Source organism: Pseudochaenichthys georgianus, chromosome 14 (genome assembly GCF_902827115.2).
Source record: "Pseudochaenichthys georgianus chromosome 14, fPseGeo1.2, whole genome shotgun sequence".
Lineage (NCBI taxonomy): Eukaryota > Metazoa > Chordata > Actinopteri > Perciformes > Channichthyidae > Pseudochaenichthys > Pseudochaenichthys georgianus.
This window is the reverse complement of record NC_047516.1, coordinates 26,996,563-27,019,543: the sequence shown is the minus strand read 5'-3', so window position 1 is coordinate 27,019,543 and position 22,981 is coordinate 26,996,563. Positions and strand designations below refer to the sequence as shown.

General features: G+C 39.8%; 1 protein-coding gene across 3 annotated transcripts; it reads right to left on the bottom strand.

The window, feature by feature from the left end:
- Positions 1-2,928: 2,928 nt before the first annotated feature.
- LOC117458417 (carbohydrate-responsive element-binding protein) lies at positions 2,929-22,665 on the bottom strand. Of its 3 annotated transcripts, none has more exons than XM_034098869.2 (17): positions 22,010-22,665; positions 19,633-19,739; positions 19,448-19,530; positions 18,866-18,955; positions 17,557-17,598; positions 14,250-14,424; positions 13,774-13,854; positions 11,577-11,728; positions 10,345-10,906; positions 10,163-10,233; positions 7,698-7,935; positions 6,908-7,023; positions 6,668-6,790; positions 6,362-6,489; positions 5,269-5,392; positions 3,347-3,476; positions 2,929-3,223 (listed from the first exon to the last, which is right to left on the bottom strand). In XM_034098869.2, the coding sequence occupies exons 1-17, from the start codon at positions 22,348-22,350 to the stop codon at positions 3,078-3,080; spliced, it is 2,709 nt and encodes a 902-aa protein (XP_033954760.1). In that variant the 5' UTR covers positions 22,351-22,665; the 3' UTR covers positions 2,929-3,077. The 3 variants fall into 3 exon arrangements, with proteins under 3 accessions (XP_033954760.1, XP_033954759.1, XP_033954761.1); XM_034098868.2 differs by having other exon boundaries at positions 7,698-7,938; positions 22,010-22,663; XM_034098870.2 differs by lacking the exon at positions 17,557-17,598 and having other exon boundaries at positions 7,698-7,938; positions 22,010-22,660.
- Positions 22,666-22,981: the final 316 nt, after the last annotated feature.

The following is a 22,981-nucleotide window of genomic DNA, read 5'->3' as shown; positions in this document are numbered from 1 at the left end:
AAGCGAGGCAAGAATCCTTCCTGGCATTCGGAAAACGAAGAGTGGAACAGGCTAGCAAGTGTGCAGGTGTGCGTCATATGATAGGCCCCGCCTTACATTTTCCGCCACAGATTTGGGGAAATTGGTCTGTGCATGTGTATTTGGTTCTCTCCGGCAGAAACAGGAAATGCTGTAACTGTATGTAACAATGGTCTCAAATCAGCATCTTTTAGACAAAAAATGTAAATTAATAACTCAAATAAAACTCCAAACATCTTTCATTGTGTTTTTTGTAAAGCTCTTTTAGTTTTAAACCTGATGTTTATAAGCTTCTTAGTTTTTGCAACAGTCTGTAAATATACACAACTTTATAATAAAATGCACACATTTACCTTTTTCTAGACTAAACACAGGTATGATCCTAAGTTAAAACGTATGAGGCTATCATGAGGTTAACATCGCAGTTTATCAGTGGATGTTTGCTGGAACTACTTGTTAACAGCTTGTTTCCTGACGGACACACACAGCGTTGAGACCGGTCAGGTAGAGACCGGTCTCAAGTCAGCACCGATGCAGACTCGGGGTGTTTCTCAATCGCGAGGATGCTGGCTTGGTAGTCGCGTACTTCCAAGTCACTTCCTTCAGAAACGAAGCAAGTATGCTTCCAAGCCACGGCTTCGGAAAACGAAGAAGAATGGAACAGGCTAACAAGTGTGCCACTCTCTCTAACGGTTTCAACATAAACTGTATAGGCCACTGTATTGGTGCCGGTGCGTTAAGACCACCTCTCGTGTCGGATTTTGGAAAATTGATTTTGAGTTTTCTCATGGCAGGGACTTTACTTCCTCTTGACACCATCGGTTATTTAGAAAAAAACACCTACATATACTTGTTATTGTGCTTCTGTCTTTCTGTGTCTTTTCATCTGCTCCGTAAACTCCTATTAAACATCCATGGTAAACTCCCTCGACGGGGCTACTCGCTCTCTTTTCTTGATCGCCCTCTCACGGAGAACACTTCACTGTCCCGCTTTATTGTAGGATTTCTGCCATGTCTCTACTTTAATTTGACCATCTCTGTTATTAAGTTATGGAATATTAAATAAATAAGTAATTAGATACCTGACCGTTACTGTGCTCATAAAGAATGATAAGAATAAGAATAATGCGTATTGAACTGGTTTCATTAATTAGTGAGATTATTTAAGGTAATTATAGAAGCCCTATTTTATCAGTATGTCTGCACAGCAGTTACAATGGTCAAACTACATTGAATTGTCCCCATGTTTTCTTTAATAGTAACTAACATTAGATATTTGAAGGAGATATGGACCGCAAAACAAAAAATTGCCCTAGTTTTCATTTTAAAAATCAAGTCACCGAATGCAAGTAGTTGCCTTAGCTTATTTTGTTATGAGATGATGATGTGAATTACTGTTCAAATTAGATAATGTAATAATCATTTTGGTCTTATATTTCTTTTTTTCGGGGGGAGGCCCTTTTCCAGTTTAGAGCAATAGCCCCTCCAAAAGTCTGTGCACGTCCCTGATAGTAGGGGTAGGATGTAGGGCGTGGTTTGGGATTGGGCTGTAGTGACCGGTCTCAGTTCTTATTATACATCCATGGTCTAAAGTCAGCACCGATGCAGACTCGCTGTTTGAGGGCTTGATAACCCACTCCCCCTCCACACTCGTTGGTTTGGAACAGCATTTAATGTGGCAGATCCTCCGCGCGAATGTGCAAACGGAGGGGTAGGGTGTAGGGCGTGGTTTGGGATCAGGCCAGAGAGTCTGAGGATGTTTCGAAGATGGCAGGTCTGAAGAGAGGGTTCTGAACACTGTGAGGTTATTTGGTTTTTAAACTTTACGTTTTGTTAATGTCATGTTTTCTATTTCAGGCTGTGTGTTTCAGCTGTCAATCAGCGTATCCACTGCGCCTTGTGCGTCTCAACCCTCAAGCAGCAACTCCAGCAAACAGATACAACAATTAAATACAATGTGTTGTGTGACTTGAGCTATCCAATGCGACTATTAAATGGTATAATTGTATTCCATAGTTACCTGAAGTCAATTCACAAGCTACCCTGCAGTATACAAAGTTATTAAAACTAGCTCCACCTTTACCAGCTGTGATAACATTTAAATGCATCAATAATTATAATCAAAACATATTATATATAGTATTCTGAAATGGACCAATCTGCATAATGAGTACTTTTACTTTTAGTACTTTAAGTATATTTTGATGCCAATACTTTTGTACTTTTACTAGATTAACATTTTGATTTCAGGACTTTTACTTGTAACAGAGTATGTCTACACTTTGGTACTTCTACTTTTCCTCAAGTACAAGATCTGAACACTTCTACCACCCCTGGTACTTAGGTAAACAACAAGCTTTAACCTAATTTTCTTTCAAACAAGCCAAAACAGCCGTCCTCTGAGCTGGACAGGTACATCACTCTCTATATACAGTTTAGCCTGAGGAGAGACGCAGGGAAAAATTACTACAAGAAATACTCAATAACTTCCCTGTTAGAAAAATCTCACTCGACACCGGCTTGAGTTTCAAAATCAGGATACACGCATTTATTATCCTTGAAAGAATGGTACGGAAGTAGTCATCACATACATCATATGGTACAAGTTTCATTCTTGTAAGGATAATAAATGCATGTACAGTAACCTGATTTTGAAACTCAAGCCTGTGTCGAGTGACATGTTAAATAACACCTGCCATACAGTGTAGTGCTACCAAAATCATTTTGAACATTGGTGGTTGGCAAATCATTGAAATTTTTTTTAAATTATTTTAAAATGATATTATTTTAGTTGCTTATAGGCTAACTCAGGGTTAAGTGATTTTTTTTTACCTGATTCTAAAATGAATATTTTTTTTATGACTAGTATAAAAATAAACATTAAACTTAAAGGAGACCAATCATGCTATATTTAAATGATATAGTGTATGACCATACCTATATAAGGTATATTTATACATTTTATTTTTCAAAATACCAAACAGATCTCTGACAAGCACACTCCGGTAGTCCGGCATGGTAGTGGACTGCTATGTTTCCACTGAGTCTGTTCTCCAGGGTCACATGGGGTGTACATTGTTCCGAGTATCCAGGAGTGCAGAGTGGTCGCCCTGGGTCACAGCGAGGGTGGCCTGCTCTGGCAGCAGGCTGGGGTCTGACAGTATGGCCGTGGTGGTACTCAGGAGACGGAGAGAGCTCAGAACCACTGAGGGGACATGAAGGAAAAACAAGACCATAGAGTACAAGATGGGAAGTTACATATGCAGTGATAGAATCAAATGTTGGATGTATTCTGTGTGCATGGAAGAAGCAGTAGTTGTGCACTCACTGGGTCTTAAAGCAGGCAGGGAACAGTGCTGGTCCAGCCAGGACAGAGTGGAGCGGCACAGGTCCTCCACACTGGCTGTGGACACCATCCCATTATAGGACTCGAACAGCGGCTCAATGATTATACTGAACTGACGCTGAGTTGAGGAAATAAGACGATACAATGTGGAAGTTCATGAATATTCTTCAATAGGCTCAAGCACCTAATGTTACTGATTTGATATTAAAGGGTCAGTTTACCAACAAAACTATAATATATATGTTTCCTCTGCAGACATGTTTGCGTTCTCTGAAATGAAAGGGAACTAGATTGCATTTGGCTTTTGGTGCTCAAATCATCCAAATCTCCAGATATCATTATTCCATTATTCAAGATAATCCAGAGACCTTGTTGTGAGTAGGAACAATGTTATTTCTACCATATAAAGGTGCAGAAGGAAGTATGTTTCTTCCCATAGATGATAGGCTCATTTTAACTTTTTGGGGGCAAAGTTATTTAATCGATGTCCATAGCAAGTTACTTTATAGTGTTGAAAGGCTGGTGTAATTCTTTCTAGTTGTCTTTTTGACCTCCCTATCCTCATCGCAAGCCCTTTGGTTCCTAATGCAGACGAAACGTTGGAAAAAACAGGTAATAAATATGTATTTTCTTTTAAATTGTTCAGTCATTTCCTATAACAGCAGCTGTTTTTAAATCAATTGTCACTCAAACAGGAGTGAAATAAATTGGAGACTTTCTTCAGCTGCAAATTGATTTACATTATATTAGTTGGGAAAGAGAGTATTCACAGCACGAGGAAAGTGTATGTGATGAACTAAAAAAAACATCATACAGTGCAATGCTGCTCAAGAATTTCTGATATCACACTTTGGCCACAGACAAGTCATGTTATTGGGATCTATTTATTGTTGGTTGCGGCTTTTTATTGGATTTGTTCAACATAAGAGTCTATATTTAATCATCCAGCTTGTTCTTCAACGGTATTTCCAGATAACATTGCTAGTTAGTGCTCCATTGTTCTGGAAGGAAAACTAATGGTCGATAAAAAAAGTCAATTCTCATTGTTGAATGTCTATAGAGGCAACAAAGTGAGCAGTCAAACAAACATTACAAGCGGCTTTCTTGAGTGCATATTAAAAAGAAAAGACCCTTTTGGATATATTTTTGATTCATGATCTGATATTTCAGCATTTAGATAAAAGCACTATTCACAGTACCAAAATGTAATGTATATATGTTCATGGAGAGAAAACACCCTGCAGGTGTTTTTGTGCAACACACAAAGATGATAATCTAATATTCCTATTTTGCCTGCAAGATAACGGCAGCAGTGAGGGGTTGGGTGATCATTAAGGGAAGAGTTATGGATTAATATGATATGCTACTGGCATTTGCAACACAGAGGCATTTATTTTATCTGCCTGATTACACTGAGACTGTCCCAGATGAATTAGGAGCGTAAAGTAATTTACCATATACACTGCAGGATAAATGATAGCTACATTTCCCTGCTAGAACATGTCCTCCCAAATATAGTTGTTACTACCACATTGTGGATTCAAAAGGTGACATCTGGGGGAAACAAAATTCCATTTGAAGAAGTTGATGCATGGTGCAGTAACTTACTGTGATAGACACATATTCAACATCTTATTAATATGAATACACCACAGTATGTATTGTAATATACATGTTGTATAATGCAGTAAAGTGTTTTTTTACATTTTTACTGTCTTTCTGTTGTATTTTTCTCGTTTAGTCTTTATCTATTTTATTTGTATCTCTCGTTCTATCATATTTTATAATAATTCTCACTTTATTTTACACTTTCATCTATGAAGCTAAAGACGTTTTTAAGTTGTGTTTGTGGCAGCGTGATGTTTTTTAATTAACATCTGGCAGATTTACATTCATAAGGATACGATCCAGAACTTCCAGTTTTGAAGCGTTTGTGTCCGGACGTACTCCCGGAACTTCTGCCTCATGTGGTCGAAGCGCTGCCGTGTGATGGGCACACCGGTGGCCGGCAGCTGCTGCTGGCACACACTGCAGGAGGAGAGGAGCTGAGTCAGCAGAGCAGTGCATCGTCATATCAACAGGAAAAGACCACCATGTGGTGTTTAGGGATAGGTTCACCATTTTCCACATCTGTCTAAACCCTTGTGCATCACAAGGACATCTTTGGATTTTTAAATAGGAATTTAATAGGTTTTTTTTATGTTGGAAGTTCAACCTCAACTCCTTTAATACTTGAAAATATTTCTATAGCAATTTTCTAAAGTGGAAATTGTTTTGCTCTAAGAAGACGAATAGGAGCTTTTTAAACACTAAACAATTATGCCAAGCATTTAGCTCACAGAAATGTTTTGTAAAGTTTGTAAAACAATGGTGGCACAGAATGCCATTATTAGGATTATCATTCAGAGAAATAATTTATATTTGCCAGTGATGATAAGGATTTATGTTGGTTGAAAGATTCACCTCAATGAAAGTGGAAAATAATATTAATATATTATTTTATGGCAGATTTTTGACACATACATTTTGTATAGTTTAAAGTGTTGCGAAAGGGAGAAATCAGGTCCCCATATGTACATTAAAACCATTTATTTGTTGTTTGTCTAGTGTAAATTCAGCCATTAGGAGTTCCCCTCCTAATGTGCTTCCTATGTAAGTGGTGTGACGACAAAATCCACAGTCTAAAATATGTGAACCTGTCCTTTAAATTAAATGATTACATCACATTACATGTCATTAAGCCTGTTATCTACGTATATACACTTCAGTGCCTTAGACATAGCTTCTGGAGCAATTTGGGGTTGAGTATCTTGCCACAGGATACTTTAACATCTGCCAGGGATGGGATCGAACCATTAACAATCCCATTAGAAGAGCCCCATTTTCCCCCTGAGCCACTTTTGCCCCAATATTAACCAAAATATCCCTCCAACTCATGTGAATATGCATGGAGTAAGACACACACAGACACACGGTGGAGTGTGTTTAAGGTCTCACTTAATGGCAGAGTTGAGGAGCTGGATCTCGTCTCGGAGTCTCTGAGCCTCGTCGTGCAGCTGAGCTCTCTCCTGCTGCATCTTACTGATATACTCTGCCGTCTTATGCAGTGTGGTGGCTTTGCTGATCTGTGCCAGCAGACAGAGGATAACCACATGTCACCAATACACTTCAACAATACACACATATTTAAAATTACTGTGGTAAGTTCCTAAGCTGTATTTACATCTCATTTTCAGTTAAACAGAGCAGAAACTGGTCTATTCCTCCTTCCTGAACATCTCTCTTTAATATCTTTAACGGTACCTTTATGCTTGGCTGAGAGCTGAGTGTTGTCACAAGGTTATGTAATGTGTCGAATCCAAGTTTGATGTTGAAGCGTCTCTTCTGCTCAGCGGAGATGTGAGTTATCCTCCTGGTCTCTGTTTGCTGCAGATAACATATGCAGTGAAGAATTATTCATCACACTTCACACCCATTTTCATATCCTTATTTAGCAAAGACTTGATTATATAATAAAAACTCAAATTAGACGCTGTGTCCTACCTTACTTAATTCTAACTTTCCGTGTCCTGAGAAGCATGTGTGAGGGGACTCAGGGTTGGAACCTTTATCTAAAGGGTTCGGTGGTGACGTTTGGCCTGGATGTCCTGGGAAATTAACTAAAACAAAAACAGATATCATAATAATTACACAACCTGTACTACAAAAATTAATCCATACATAAATAAATAGGCCATTTATTGTACGATAATAATATTCAACTTAAATATAGTCATTATGTCTGGAATTATGTAACAGAAATGTTGTATTTCTGCTTGAATTTTCTTTTGACTAAATCATTCAAATTGAATAACTAGGTTGGTAAATGCGAAAAGGGATTTCTTTTTTTTTTAATCATAAAATTAAGGGGAATACGAGGAATTAATAGGAATGTAAGTAAATTAATAAATAGGGAAATTAATAGAAAGGTAAGTAAATAAATGTGCAAATTAAAACAGCAATCATTTTGTCAACATTTATTTATTAATGCCTACATTTATTTGTAATATTATTTTTAATTGTTTTTCTTTTAATTATACAGTATACATGGCTTCATTCAAACTTAAAAAACAAGCTTCCTCTTATCTAATTTTTTCACCTTCATTTGATGAGAACATCAAAGAAGAATCAAAAAATCATACATGTGTTGTCAGCATTTAAAAGGTGCAAAGACATATAACTTAAAACCATGTTCTCATTCACCAGTCAGAAGAAGACATGATCTCTGATTGCATCTGGAAAAAGCGAGATGTTGTTATATTGAAATGTTAATTTAGAGCATTGAGCAGTATACCTGTGAGGCTGCTCCTGTCCGTGCTGTAGAGCTGGACAGGAGAAAGTTCCTCAGTCTTGGGGACCAGGAGGGCCGTGCCGGTGGGCGTGGAGCCGTAGCTGAGCAGGGCCGACACCGCGGAGCCTCTGGAGGAGCGGGCGTGGGGTCCGCTGTGACCCAGGGGGGAACTCTGGCTGTGCAGAGGGGTCAACATCTGGATCCCTGCAGGCCAAGCCCCTCCGTGAGTGATGCTGCTGGACTGCTAATTAATAATACAAATACAGTTGATTATACAGAGCACTATTACAAAACTAGAGAATGCAATTCCTGAAGAAATTGCTAGTGGGAATGCTTTATGCTGAAAAGCTGACGCTAAACTGCTATGCTGAAATGTAATGTGTAAGAAGAAAGTGAAGAATTTAGATTGAAATGATACATGATCACTGGGGGCTTGAATGTGTGATAAGAGAAGAAAGTAAAAAGGCTTGGAAAAGCAGCAGAATATTTGAACTGCAAACTTTTGAACTAACTTGATGGCGAATGATCTGGCGCCATGGCAACGGAATTTGATGACACCCCATAATACGCTTAGATGTGCTGATGGCTGCATCGTTACAAAACCTGTGAAGTTTTGGGCCATTTCGAGCATTTGAACTGAAGTTGTGAGAAAACCGTGTTTCATAGTGAGCATTCTTCAAATGCCGTTGCCTTGGCAACACATGCCAAGGCAACGGCATTTGAAGAAATCTTAAAACTGTCAAATAGATGTCTTCACGGCTGGAATATTAGCACACGTGAAGTTTGAGCACTTTTTGACAATTTTCGTAGGAATTATAGCAATATCGTGTTTTACGGTGAGGGATGCGTTGCCATGGCAACAGCTTTTGAGGAAAACTCACTAGTGGCACATAGACATGTTGAAAGCTGGACCATTAACCATTATCTGAAGTCTGGTGCTTTTTTGACCCTTTTCATAGGCGTTGCGACAACATCGTGTTTTATGGCGAGGGATGCGTTTCCATGGAAACGGCATATGATGAAACCCCATAATTGACGTAGAGCTGTTGAGGGCAGGACCATTAACCATTATCTGAAGTCTGGTGCTGTTTTTACCATTTTCATAGGCGTTACAACAACATCGTGTTTTACGGCGAGGGATGCGTTTCCATGGAAACGGCATATGGTGAGATGTCAGATTTGATGTAGAGCTGTTGAGGCATGGAGAGGTGATATACAGGAGAAGATTGTGGGACGACAGGACCGTGTCCATTGGAGTTACAGCGACATTGTGTTTTATGGCGAGGGATGCGTTTCCATGGCAACAGCCTATGGTGAGATCTCAGATTTGGCGTAGAGCTGTTGAGGCATGGACCGGTGATATACAAGCTAAGTTTGGGGACGATCGGACCGTGTCCATTGGAGTTACAGCGACATCTTGTTTTATGGCGAGGTATACGTTTCCATGGAAACGGCATATGATGACATAACAGAGATCAAAGGCTTCCATGGTGATGTGCAGTAATCAGTGAGAGGAGAGCATTTTCATTGTTCTGAATGAGAGATAAACCTCTTACAGCCCGTCCACACAGCGGCGTGCGTTGAAAGCTTCACCATTCACTTTGAATGGGGTGATGTCACTTTTCGCCGAACTGCATTGTGGGAAGTGACGCAGAGCTTTGCTGGCGTGGCTCGCTGCAAAAGTTGAGCAATGTTCAACTTTTGAAGCCTCGGCAGAAGCGTCAGTCAATCAAATCATACGCCAGTACAAGCTCTAGCCAATCAAACTGCTGCTTGTGTGTCAGGGGCGGGAGATTCATGTGATTGGTTGTTGGTCGACTTTCAGACACGCCCGCCGGCAAGCTTCAACGCAGGCCGCTGTGTGGACGGGCCGTTACATGTGAACGGGCCGTTACATGTGAACGTTTTGTTGAAGAACCGTAACAGATATCGGTGACATTTCAAAGCATGAAGCATGTCAAGGAACTTGAGCATCTGAAGTGTACTTTGTGTGTATTCAATGTGGGAGAAGAAGAGGCGCAAAATAACCCGGCGGAATAATAAAGAATTTCGTGCTTAGCATAACAGATAGTGGGAATGCTGTGTCAGCATTCCCACTGCTGTGTCAGCATTCTCACTAAATTATTATTATGGGAAAAAACACATGGTAGAAAAGTAGGTAGAGGGAAAAGGTGAAGAGAGCTCAGTCAACATGTTAAGTAGTTACAGGGTACAATGATATTGTGAATCATAGTGCAGGTAAGCTTAGCCTAGCACAAAAAAGGGAAACAGCTAGCATAGCTCTGTCCGATGGCAACAAAATCACCTCACCGCGGCTATGATGTTTGTTTAATACCAAAACAGATAGAGGCCAAATAACAGTTTGGCATAAAATACCCCCTTAAATGTATCTTTCAATTTCAATTTTTGTACAAGCCAGTTATCAAGACAAATGAACACTGCTCTTGTGATACAAAAGGACAGCTCACCGAGGGGCTTGGAGATGATGACCTCTGACCTTTTGGTTGTAGAGTAGCATCGAATCCGAGTGATGGCTTCCCTGAAAGCACAAAAACATATAGTAATTTTTTTGTGACAGAAACATCATCCCCCTACATGTTTTAGATAAATAACTGTTGTTAGAGACAGATCAAAGGGAGAAGTGACTCACTTTCACGAGAGTTTGAAGAGAGCAGCTTAGCCAGGCAGCTAGTGGGTGGGGGTGCAGTGGACGGGGCTGCAGTGTGGCCCCCTGTCCTCCCCCCTCCTGTCTTCTGCTTGTGCTTCCCTGTGACCCCTGAGACAGCCAGCTGCTTCGGGACTGAGAAGCAGTGTGCCGCTGTGACAGAGGGCAGCGTCGCCTGGTAACTGAGAGAGTGGCAGGGACTCTGGGGGTAAGTGTCCTCTGTGTCAGGGTAGCCGGAGCCCTGGGCCCCCGCTGTGGAGGCGGTGTGAGTGATGACAGTAGGGGTCACGCTGGTCGTCGTGTAGTAACCAAACTTGTGGCAGGGCAGCGGATACAGAAAGGGGATAATGGAAGAGGGCGGCTGCTCAATGCTGCTGCTGAAGGCTATAGAAACAGCTGGATCAGGGTATGACTGGTGTCCATAGGGCATGCTGTCTGAAATCATGCTAGACGTGTGGTATTCACTGCAGACCTGGCTCCGCCTGGCCTGGTCTGACTGGGTATTGGATGAGGAGGGCTGAGGCAAATTGTCAGATGACAGATTGGGCTAGAAAAATAAAGATGTAATCTATTTTACTCACCGATCAATAACAATTCCACCAAGATGCACCACAGAGCGTCACAGGAAGTCATTTCTGCCTGTGGCCATGAATTTAACTCCTCGTTGATGCATCAGCACTGTGAGTCAATAGACTGGAACCAGGACTAAATTAACAGCAGTCAAACCCGTTAACAGTGTGCAATTCATCTAATTAACATTAAAACACCACTGTATGTATTGTAATAAACACATTTGAGTCAAATGTGCAAATTTTTTCTTTAACTTCTTGTTGTACATTATTTCCTATGTTTCCTTTCTTTTATTGCACATTCTTACTTTAAGTTGTTTTATTTTTACAGAAAGACATTTTAAGGAAAGCAAACAGCTTAAGGAAAAACAGTTGTCACTACATAATATTGGACCCCTACTCATTATGCTAAATCCTAATTAACTTTACGCTTACATTCATTTATTTTTAATATAAATAGTTTCATTCTTTTTTTAAAGTATTTATCTTTTAATTAATTACATTAAAAAAATCAAGCATTTGTCACTTTGTCAACTTCCTCAGTATAAATAACGATTTCTGTTTCTGATTTACTAGCATTAGCAAATATGATTTTTTTTTCCTGCAGCATTACATGTAACAAGCAGGAGGAGCTGTGAGCAGCAGTACCTGAGCCAGCTGGCTGTCGATGAGGTGCTGTGGAGTTGTCCCCACGGGGGAGGAGAGGGGGGCAAACGCTGTGCTGGGTGAACTCTCAAAATAGCCACAGTCAGCAAAACTAGTCAGCTCAGAGGGCTGGCCCCGGAAGTTCATAAAGATATCTACAAAATAAAAACACACACTGTTAAGCAGACTTTAAAGTATGAAAAAAACAAACGCAGGGAATAATTCCATTATCCATTTGAGTACCAGGGGAAAAAAGCATAATTTGTGTTACTGTTGTCAATTCATATACATTACAGACAAATAAAGATATGACAGAATTTGTGACGTTAATTGTTTACAGATAAAATATAATCCTTCTGTTAAGATTGAATAGAGAAATGAAATCCAACTTTGAATAAATCATGGTAGCTTCTAGTCCAATATCGTGTAAAATATCAGCTTCTCTTCGGTGAAATGAGTATTACAACAACAAACAAACAACAAATGTCACCTGCCACTTGTTTTCACAGAAATAAAAATGTACTTATAAATGTGTTCCTAGTAAGAACGACAGGAGATAAAACCATTTAAATCAGACTTAGAAAATAGATCGGCACATTTCATTTTCTTGTTTTTGATGCCTCTCAGGGCTTCTGTAAATTATGATTATTGGCAAATGAGGAATCCAGGTATGCCAACACAATAATCCCAACTCTTTCCATTTTGGCCAATAAGGTGGAATATAATTGAACACTTCAGATATTCAAACAAAGAAAACAGGAAATAAAAACACAGGGACAAAACATCCACCAACAAGTGACCAGTGCTCTGCGTGTGGCGGTCAGTCATTTACTGAGTATCTGCCAGGTCACATACTTCTGGAAACTGTCCCTGCCAAGCTACCATCTGTGCTATAAACTATGTCTGCACATCTGACGGCACAGAAATCAAACCAGGTTTTGACCAGCTGGCAATGTTAACTTGTTAACTAGTCAATCAACCCTTGATTTAGATCTTATGGAGCCATAATTAATAAATATCAGCCTTTGATCCAGCATGATGCGAGCTCTGTAGACAAAAATGTGTGGCGCAATCTGAAAATACATACCAGTTGGTCTGTTTTCATCTCAGTAAAGAGGAACTACATGGCAAGTGATCTGTATTTCCATTTCAGAGACGCACTCTGCATAAATTAAACTTGTGGCTGTGTCGCTGTGACGGACACTCACTAGCTCCCTGGATCTTGTGACCAAAACAGAGACGGACAGCTGATCCCTCAGGACCCTGCCAGCACTGTGAGAACAAACAGCTACAGACACACACACACACGCACGCACGCGCACACACACACACACACACACACACACACACACACACACACACACACACACACACACACACACACACACACACACACACACACACACACACACACACACACACACACACACACACACACACACACACACACACACACACACACACACACAGACCTTACAGCAGAGGGCAGCATGTTGTCTGTGGGTTACAAAGGCTGGCTTGTAGCCACAAGGCTGCTGGATTGCTTCACTGAAAGTAACACAAAGGCAAAACAGCCACTGTGCCCCTGAGCAAGGAACTAAACTCCTCACCAAACATATTCATATGTGAGTTTCTGACTTCCTGTAGCCCTTTTGAAGTAGTGGGTCGCAATTTAGTTTGGAGGTTCATGAATACAGAGGTTAAAAGCTGCCAAAAGGAAAAATAAATAAATGACCAAATCAATCAAAATATCACAAAATAAGGTTTAAAATAAACGTAAGCATTCATTTACTGATCAAATATAACATACATGTATAATTTCATTTTCAGCTGCTCCTTTATTTATTAACCATTGTCATCATTCCAATATTGATTTACTTTCCTATTTATTTTAATAATTAAGTGTATTTATTTCTGTTTGTATTTATAAATGAAAAATAAAGATACATATATATCTGTTAGGATTTTATGTGTGTGCGTGTGTGTGTGTGTGCGTGCGTGCGTGTGCGTGTGTGTGTGCGTGCGTGCGTGTGTGTGTGTGTGCGTGCGTCCGTGCGTGCGTGTGTGTGTGTGTGTGTGTGTGTGTGTGTGTGTGTGTGTGTGTGTGTGTGTGTGTGTGTGTGTGTGTGTGTGTGTGTGTGTGTGTGTGTGTGTGTGTGTGTGTGTAGATAAATAGGTCAGCAGGCAGACAGACAGGTACCTGGTATATCCATGAAATCATCCAGGTTGGGCTGCAGTGGAGTCAGGCCTGGCTGGATGATGTCAGCGTTGCTCATGTACGCTGCAGAGGAAGACGACATTATATCACACATTAGGAAGGTGAGTTAGTGCACCTGTTTGTGTGTCTGCTTCAATAAGTGGAATATATAACACTGAAAATCGCATTTCTGCGTAATCAGTACATGTCGTTTTGGAAATTCAGGTATACTTTTATACCTTTATATAAATGCAGGACTTTTACTGATAACCAAGTATTTCTACATTGTGGGGTCAATACTTTTACTTAAATAAAATATCTAAGTACTTCTTCCACCGCAGCTCGGACTCAGGAGCTATTTTGCAATTATTTTATCTAAATGATGAATGAAAATGAAGAAGTTTTAACCTACTCATGGCAGCTCAGAAAACACATATTAAACACTACTAATATTAAATCTCAGTGTGCTGACTACTCACGGTCGTGCCGCTCACTGGCCCAGGGACAGGGTTTCTGCGTCATGGTGAATAGTGTGTCTGAGATGTCCGACAGAAGGCAGTCCAGGTCAAACATGTGGACCTCCACCGGCGCTGCCTCGGGCTCCTGGTACATCTCAGTGGACCATTTATCCAGCTTGGCCTGGCAGATCTGACCCTGGAACACATTAGCCAGATATAAAAACATGGGATCCATTAGTGGGACTGAAAAGAAGAGTCCTCCATCACGTGACCATGTCCAATATTTGGTGTTGTGTATGGATTGTGTGAAAAGGTAGGACTCCCAAAAAAAGTTTGTTGCGCTGCGAAAAACAAGTTAAGACCAACGGAATCATTAAAATGGGATCATATACCGGTAGATATAGGTTATTTGCTCAATTGGTGGATCCATGGAAATACAACTCACTAAAACACAATTTACAACCACTTACACAAAAAATTACAAGCGTATAGCAGTTGCATGTCCTCCACTATCACACCTAGTTTCTGGACATGATGTGCGATGACAAAGAGACCATTCTGTTCTCAAAACGCAGTAAAACATTCACAGAAATTGAAGCTCCAGACCTGTCCTTATTCCTCTGAGCTGCTCACCCTCTTCTTGTCTTTACCCTGCACTTCAGAGTCTCACGCCAGATTTATAGGAAAGCCCAGATTGAGCCGGAAACCGCTTTTAAAAATGTGATTCATTAACTGCTTGATTTGTTTTCTTTGAGGGAAAATAAAAGTGTATGCAAGTAGAAATTATGCAAGATTGTTTTTTGCGTAAGCATGTGTGTGTGTGTGTGTGTGTGTGTGTGTGTGTGTGTGTGTGTGTGTGTGTGTGTGTGTGTGTGTGTGTGTGTGTGTGTGTGTGTGTGTGTGTGTGTGTGTGTGTGTGTGTGTGTGTGTGTGTGTGTGTGTGTGTGTGTGTGTGTGTGTGTGTGTGTGTGTGTGTGTGTGTGTGTGTGTGTGTGTGTGCAGTGCAATATGAAAAAGCAGTTTGGATGTATTGTTCAAAATCACTAGCCTCTTACAGGTTATCATTATTTTGGATTTGTTCATTTCTTTATTTTGGTGTTTCACCATTTGAATAAGAGCAGCAGTCTTTTGTCCCTGACCTCATTCTGGCAGCCTCACGTGCGAGCAAACAGGAAGACCTGAGGCCTCGCATACAGAAACTGCCTTGGACTCCGTAAAAAAAGAAAATATACACGCATATATTAACCACCTGGGATGGGAACTATTGACATGTTTTTCCTGCAACCAGGTGGTGCATTACATTAAATGATGTACAAAGTGAGATGAAAAGAAAATAGTTCCTGATCTTTTCTGGTCCCAACATGTAGTCAGGACTCTCTACAGATGTTACATCCAGATCAAAATTAAGGTTGAATTTGGAAGCAGCCGCGGTCTAAGCAAGGGTGGCCAAAGAATGCCCCACCTCTTTCAGCCCCTGTCCTGATTTGGCATCAAACATATTTTCTACATTGTTGTTGAGATCGAAATGAAGGCCAATTCCAAAATGGGTGCTGTCAGAACGTCACTGAGAATACAGTTTGGTTGCTGGTGTAATTGCAATGCAGGATGGTCTCTTGTTTTCGTCTAGAAGAGAATGGAGATCATAATAAGATAATAAAGCCAATTCAATTTCTTATCGGAGCTTTGATAGTTTAACTTGTTATAGTATATCAAATAACCACTCCCTTTGCAACAACAACAACAACAACCTTGGGTTTTACTGAGGTGTTTTCGCCAGCCACTCTAATCTGTGAAGAGAAAGGCGAGATAATGCTTTGCCAACACTGAGCATAACAACCTGGTGTAGTGACCTTTGACCTGTCAACTCAGTGCTGACAAGTGCCCTTTGAAGAGCCGCAAAACACATCTATAGTTACTACAAACAGATAGACAGTTTTATCTCTGGCCTGAGGTAATACCTGGGCTTCCAATGAGATTTGGATGAGATATGTGTGCATTATCCAAAGTGAGCTGTCACCAAGTCACTCTCTAAATTAAGTTTCCATATGATGAAACAACATTTCCAATTACGTTTCAGGGGTTTCGTGATTTTTCCACAGTTGTGAGCAGTTCAAAAAGATGAGCAACGTACATATGTTAAGTAGCCTACGTTAGCCTATTTAGGTATGCAAGTTTAAATAAGCAGTCCCATTGTCCCATGTAAGTTAAATATGTTATGTTAGTTACATATCTGACTTTTGTAAAGTATGTGTCATAAGTAAGGAAACTGTTCGACGAAATGTAAAGGTGGGGTAGGTAATTTTGGAGAAACCAGCTCGAGTGCGCTAGAATTAGAAAATACACAACCGGAAGAAATCTGCCACTTCCTTACAGAGCCCCTCCTCCAACACACACAAACGTGCACATGACCAATGAGGGCACGAGATAAGTTTGTGCCCCGATGGAAGGCTGACAGGCAGGTAGGCCATCCAGTTATTTTAGCCGGGCCGGCTCAGATGATTGGTCTTGCTTTTTACAGCACTACGGCTTCCAGAGATGCATTTTTGTATGGATTTTTTGTCAAAGCACTTAAGATATTCATTGCTATCGGGATGTTAAGAGCATTCCATGCAATATAACAAAAAGTGTCGAGCCGGTTTCTCAAACTTACCTACCCCACCTTTAAATATGTAAGGTAAGTGAAGTACTTGACTTAAGTTAAGTATGTCACATTAGTTAAGGTATACATAAGTCAACGTTGAGCTTTAGTTTCACATGACACACGAACAGCTGCTTCCTGGGGGGAAGTCCCATGTTTGTTTTACACATCCATCCACCACCATCTCCTTCCTATGCTGATTTAGGCAGATTTGGATTACAAATGTATGAACAAACAAACATAATCTGGGACAAATGAACTTGCCCTTGAAAAGTGCTTAATAATGCAGTGTTCTCTAATGGGAAGGTCATCTTTTGGAGACCTGGCTGCTGTAACTTGCGGGGTAACTGTTTTTACGCAGCACTGCAGTCGGTAGGTCAGATTTGATTAAACTACATTCAATTCTACAGATATTTCACCTGAATAAAAATAAAACCTGAATGGGTGAATAGTTATTATCACTGCTGGCAATCAATACGTGTCAATTGCCTACAGTGCCGGACCATTACACATTTTGGTTTAGCATGTTCCTGTTTCTTATTTTCATCCTCTCAAGGCTAAATCAACATGTTAAACTAAACCCTTTAAGGACTTTGATGATCATAGGTTTAGCTGCGAGTGCATTCACAAGTAAATAATGGTTCAATCCACCAACTTCAGTTTTCAAGTTAAAGAAGCACATCTTCATACCTCTTGAAACATTGATAGAATATCATCCTTCTTTTTCTGAAGCTGCAAAAGATAAAAAAGGAACACTGAATAAATAAATATCACAGCATGGCTACTTTAAGAGAAGTTAAGAGACTGCTCATTCGATAAACACAACAGAGAGAACAATATGAAGCTTAAGATAAGGAAATAAAATGGCCTCTTAAACGTGAAACTCAGTACAATACGTGATTCGACAAATCTTTAGGTTTATTACGATAACACATTCATTTGATAACATGGATAAAATAACCCAAAAGAGTGAGGTCACTATAAATGTACTAGTATCACAGACTCAATAAAGGTGAATAAAATGCCACAAAGTAAAGTAAGGTCATCTAAGGTTTACTGGATGCCATAAATACACCTGGGTAGTTATCAAAATAATATTGAGACGCTGTAGCGGGATACCTCGGAACACTACAGAGCACACTTGGAAACAATATGACCTAGAGACATTGAAAACATACCCTACCCTAGCAGATGTAATTCAGCACTAACAGTCACTGAGGAGCTGCATACAGTACGCTCTGCAGGAGCCACACAGATGAAACCCAGTAAAGAGGTTGAGTATAAAATGGTGCTGTGATGACTTATTTTTGTAGAACAACCTAGAAGTAAGCATTGCAAGGACTCTCTCAACAAATAGCAATACGATTTTCCCATTGGATTTTGAAATATTGCTGTTTGACATGTTTATGAGACTTACATTTTGTTCAGCAGGATCATCTCCACATATAAACACCGCTTTTACGATTTGTTTTGCATAAATGCAATAGCCAGAAATCAAAAGCTAACGTTAGGCTATAAAGGAAGTGCATCACCGACTCCTGGTTGCGCATCATCACCGCTAAGCTAAAGGCAGATTTGTGTTTGGCATGAGGGCGTTTAGCAGTCTCATTTAGCAACTGTGGTTTTAAAACACTAAGAAGCTGTGCACGTTCACGAGTGGGGTATTTACTGATGTATTTTATGTCGAACAACAACATGTGAAAATCTCTTCTGCTTGTGTTAACCACAGTCCTTATTTCAGGCATCTTATCACAAACACATTAAAAAAGAAACGGAGAAAGAGATGAGAGAGGACATGAGAGAACCTGAAGTGCTCAAATGCTAACTTATTTCCTGCTTTCAGGACTCATTCCTGCACCACTCTATACACCTGTAGTTATGTACTGGAGACCAAAACCAATGGTTGTTTAGATATCAGTTCGGACCAACATCGTTATATACATCGTTGTAAAGCAACAAAATATGCAAGACATATCATTATTCTAAAATGAGTGCTCACCCTCTTCTTATAGTAAATCCTCCATTTGTGATACTCCTTGATCACCACCTCGATCCTTCTTTTCCAGTAGCTGCCCTCTAGTACAATTGCCTGTTGACATTATGCAGAAATACCAAGCATGAGACTTACATATCCAACTTCACCAGTGTACAATACAATAAATACAACTCAGCTATATACAGTTTACCAATTTATAAGCTTAGTTTAAAAGAATCCAGTTTGTGCTTAATCAGCCGGGTTCCATTGTACAAATGCAACCCTCTATTTCAACGTTTTGGAGAAAACTCAAATATTTGTAATCTGTACAGATTGACTTAATTCAATACTTTAGACAGGGCATACTATACCACTGTTGAACTGCACATATATAAATATAAATACACAAACTTTAAATACTTAATCAATCAATACTTGATTTGATTGTGTTATCATTATTTTTTTCTTGTGTAATGCTGCTTTATTTCCACCTATTGTTGTGTGTAATTGGTTTTAATCACTATTCCTGAAATGTTTTAAGTGCTCTGTATTTTAGCTTTAAAAACATTATTACAAATCCACGGCCTCGTTCTGAAACTCTCTCACCTCAGGCTTCCGATGCGAGTCGGCCTCTGAGCCCTCCAGCGGTGTGACGAACCCACACACTGGGTTCTTCCTCTTCTCTACATCTAAACAGCAGATACAGAGTTGTTAAAACATATTTCATTTGAACTTGAACACTGGAGAGGTGCTGAAGGCGATGCTGAGGAGGTAAACAGTGGTGGACTCACACTGAATGAACCAGGCTCTCCAGATGGCGTTGTTCAGACGGATCTTATCTCTCCACAGCAACCGCAGACCCTTAAAAGACTTCCACTTGGGAGAGACTATCTTACCACTGGAAAGAACACACATAATCTATCATAAAAGATACAATGGAAAACAGGCAATATACTTATTTTGTAGAGACACTTCAAAAAGGTTTTCAATGTCTTATCATAAGTGATACATTTGTGTTTCATGGTAATATCTATTAGTTAAAGTAGAACTTATATACGCCAACCTTCAGAGATGTTCAAGAATCATTTGTAGCCTGATTTATAGACCTAAGATTTTTAACAGTGTTTTCTGATTTGTAACATTGTTTGCTGATGTATAAATCCCCTCATGGAAAATGTTATTCATGCGTCAATAAAATAAAACAATAATTTAAAACCAGGCTTTGTACAATGTTCAGATTTCTGTTCTGGAAATCTATGCAAATATACATTTAATAGGACAATTATTTCCATATTCTAACTTAACATTGTAGAAAAAGCACAATGTTGAGTTCTCAGTCTGGATAAAGGTGATATATTACTTAACAAAATGTACCTTATATGCCTATAGTGTCTTAAAAACAATACGAGACAGGTGACTAGATTCTCTTTAGACCAAAGTGGACACAGTGGAAAATATTCAGTAGCCTCACCCCCTCACTCCCTGTCCTTATTTTGATTAATAGTGACCAATCAGCTAATTCAGCAGTACAGTGCAGGCTGTTTCTCAGCGTCCCTCAGTCTGCTGAGTGCTGAGCAGAAGCCTCCTAATGTGAGGTGCTCAGTGAGTTGCCTAGAAGCCCTGGGGAATGATTTTCAACGCTGCGTGCCCCACACTCCAAAACAGCGGAGACAGTACATTACTTAAAAAAACAAGTCTGGTTAATGATCATTCTGTGCAGCAGAGCAGCACAAATAGGGTCCTTCACATAATACTGTTTAAACCTTACAAAAAGCACTTACAGTAAATAATGAATACGTTTTTCAATGTAAAGCTACTTTATAAAAAAACAAAACCTGGGTTTATTGTGCAACTATCTTTCAATTATATATGTTTTAACAATTGCACAGGCAATTAATTGTCTTCCTTAGGCCAAAGGTTTATTGCACCTCTTGTTAAAGCACAACTTAAATTTAATTTAAAATTCTCAATCACATGTTTTTAAAAGAAATACATTCCTACAATAACATTCTTATCAAGGTATATGAGCCAGATAGCTGTCACTCAGTTTCTTTTAAATCACGAAAAAAACAGAACCAACAAACATAACAGGAAAATTGTAGGGGTTATATTTCTTGCATATCCGTGCAACAACAATATAATAAGCACATTCTCAAATGAGCATGGTGTCAGGATCTCCTTTCCCTCAGCTACACTGTAACCTGACAGCGCTGCCAACTCGAATCAAAGTCCAGTTTTCAGTGAAGATTTTCCAAGAGGTTACACAAGAGACTCTTCCAACAGACACGAGTTACAAACCAACAATATCAGTCTTTAAAAATGTTATTGTGGAGGTTTTTCATATGCACTGTGGGTAGTTTGTGTAACAGAATAATGTGTAATATACAAATGTGCACTATTTCATCATAAAACGTTAATATGAAAGTGACCCTGGTTTCTACTGGCTTATTATGCGTTAATGTACAGGAAATCAAAAGGAAGTAAATGAGATTATGGTTCAGAAAAAACTTATTATATGGGGATAATTTGCAGTGATGTTAAGTAGCCTAGCTAAGTATGTATGCTCAAGTATAAGTACAATTCTGAGAGAGAAATACCCAAGTAAGAGAATAGGCTACTTGGGTATTTCAATGTTTTGCTACTTTGTACTTCTACTGCACTACAATTCACAGGCAAATAGTGTACTTTTACTCCAATACATTTATTTTATACCTTTAGTAATCTGAGTTGGACTAATTATATTAAATGTAATTGACAGTTAAATACGACTTTAGATACACCTGGAGTAAATCCATAAGCAACCCTGCAGCATAGTATACAAGTACAGTCTACAAAGTCATTCAAACTAGCTGCACCTTTACCAGCTTTGATAACACTTTAGTGCATCAATAATTATAATCAAAACATCAAAATCATATTATTCTGAAATGGATCAATTGGCAGAATGAGTACTTTTACTTTTGGCACTTTAAGTATATTTTGATGACAATACTTTTGTACTTTTACTTCAGAAAGATTTTTAATGCAGGACTTTTACTTGTAACAGAGTATTCCTGCACTTTGGTAGTTCTACTGAGTACTTCTCCCTCTGTTAATTTGCAAATGAAAAGCAGCTAACAAGTGTGAGCTGTGTGTATCCTCCTGTGCTGACTACATACGGGGACCCACCTGTAGGCCAGGGACATGCAGTCGAACAGGCGGGTCAGCGTGGGGTCTATGCTGAGGCTCCCGGAGCTGAGAGGACCGTACCGGTACGTCTGGCACCACGTCAGGTTCACCGTGTCGAAGTCATAACTCGTGGACCCGCCGCTTTTCGTCCTGCGCGAAAAGTCGTTGTGGGGGGACGACACCATGAAGTGTCCGCTGTGAATGACCTGAGTGCGGGGGAAGGCGCAGGCGGACAGCCCGGTGCCTGCCACTCGAACCGGCTCTGCCTCCGTCTCCGAGTCCGAGAAGTCCAGGAGCTGCTGGCTCTGACCGGAGGAACACGCTCTCCCTTTGCCCGCCATGGTTCGCTTTCACCCGGTGTTGACTGTCCGCAGAACTGTGAACTTTCTCCTCACCTGACTCCCCCCTCCTCCCGAGATATACCAAAAGAAACGCCGCTTGATAACAGCACCGAGACCCCGCACCCTCCAGCTGACAGACATCTGTGGGTCTCCCTCACAGCTCAGCGCGGGACGGTGTGGATTGTTGAGCAACAGCTTCTATCATTATGTCAACTCCATGAGGTGGTAAAGTCCTCACCACCACCAATCAATGAAGAATAATTATTAATAGACCAAGCCTTGTAGAAAACATTGTTATTGTCTGGAGTCCTCAATATTGGATTAACACTATATCAAACTCCAGGTTGGCATTTTTCAACTAAAATATAAAAGTATATATTTGTATAGCTAATTTTAGAATTGAAGTAGGCCTACATTAACTCATTAATGTCATCAAGTAAACGTTTGTCTTGAATATTTCCATATTTAGCCAGTTTATATAAAACATAATTCATATAGAGATATTAGGATACTAAACCGATTGTAAGGTAAAATCCGTTCCACCTTTACCAGTTGCGAAATTAGTGATGCTTACACATTAGGCTATTGCTTCAATAATAATATTGTGAAATGGTTAATTCTCCATAACTTT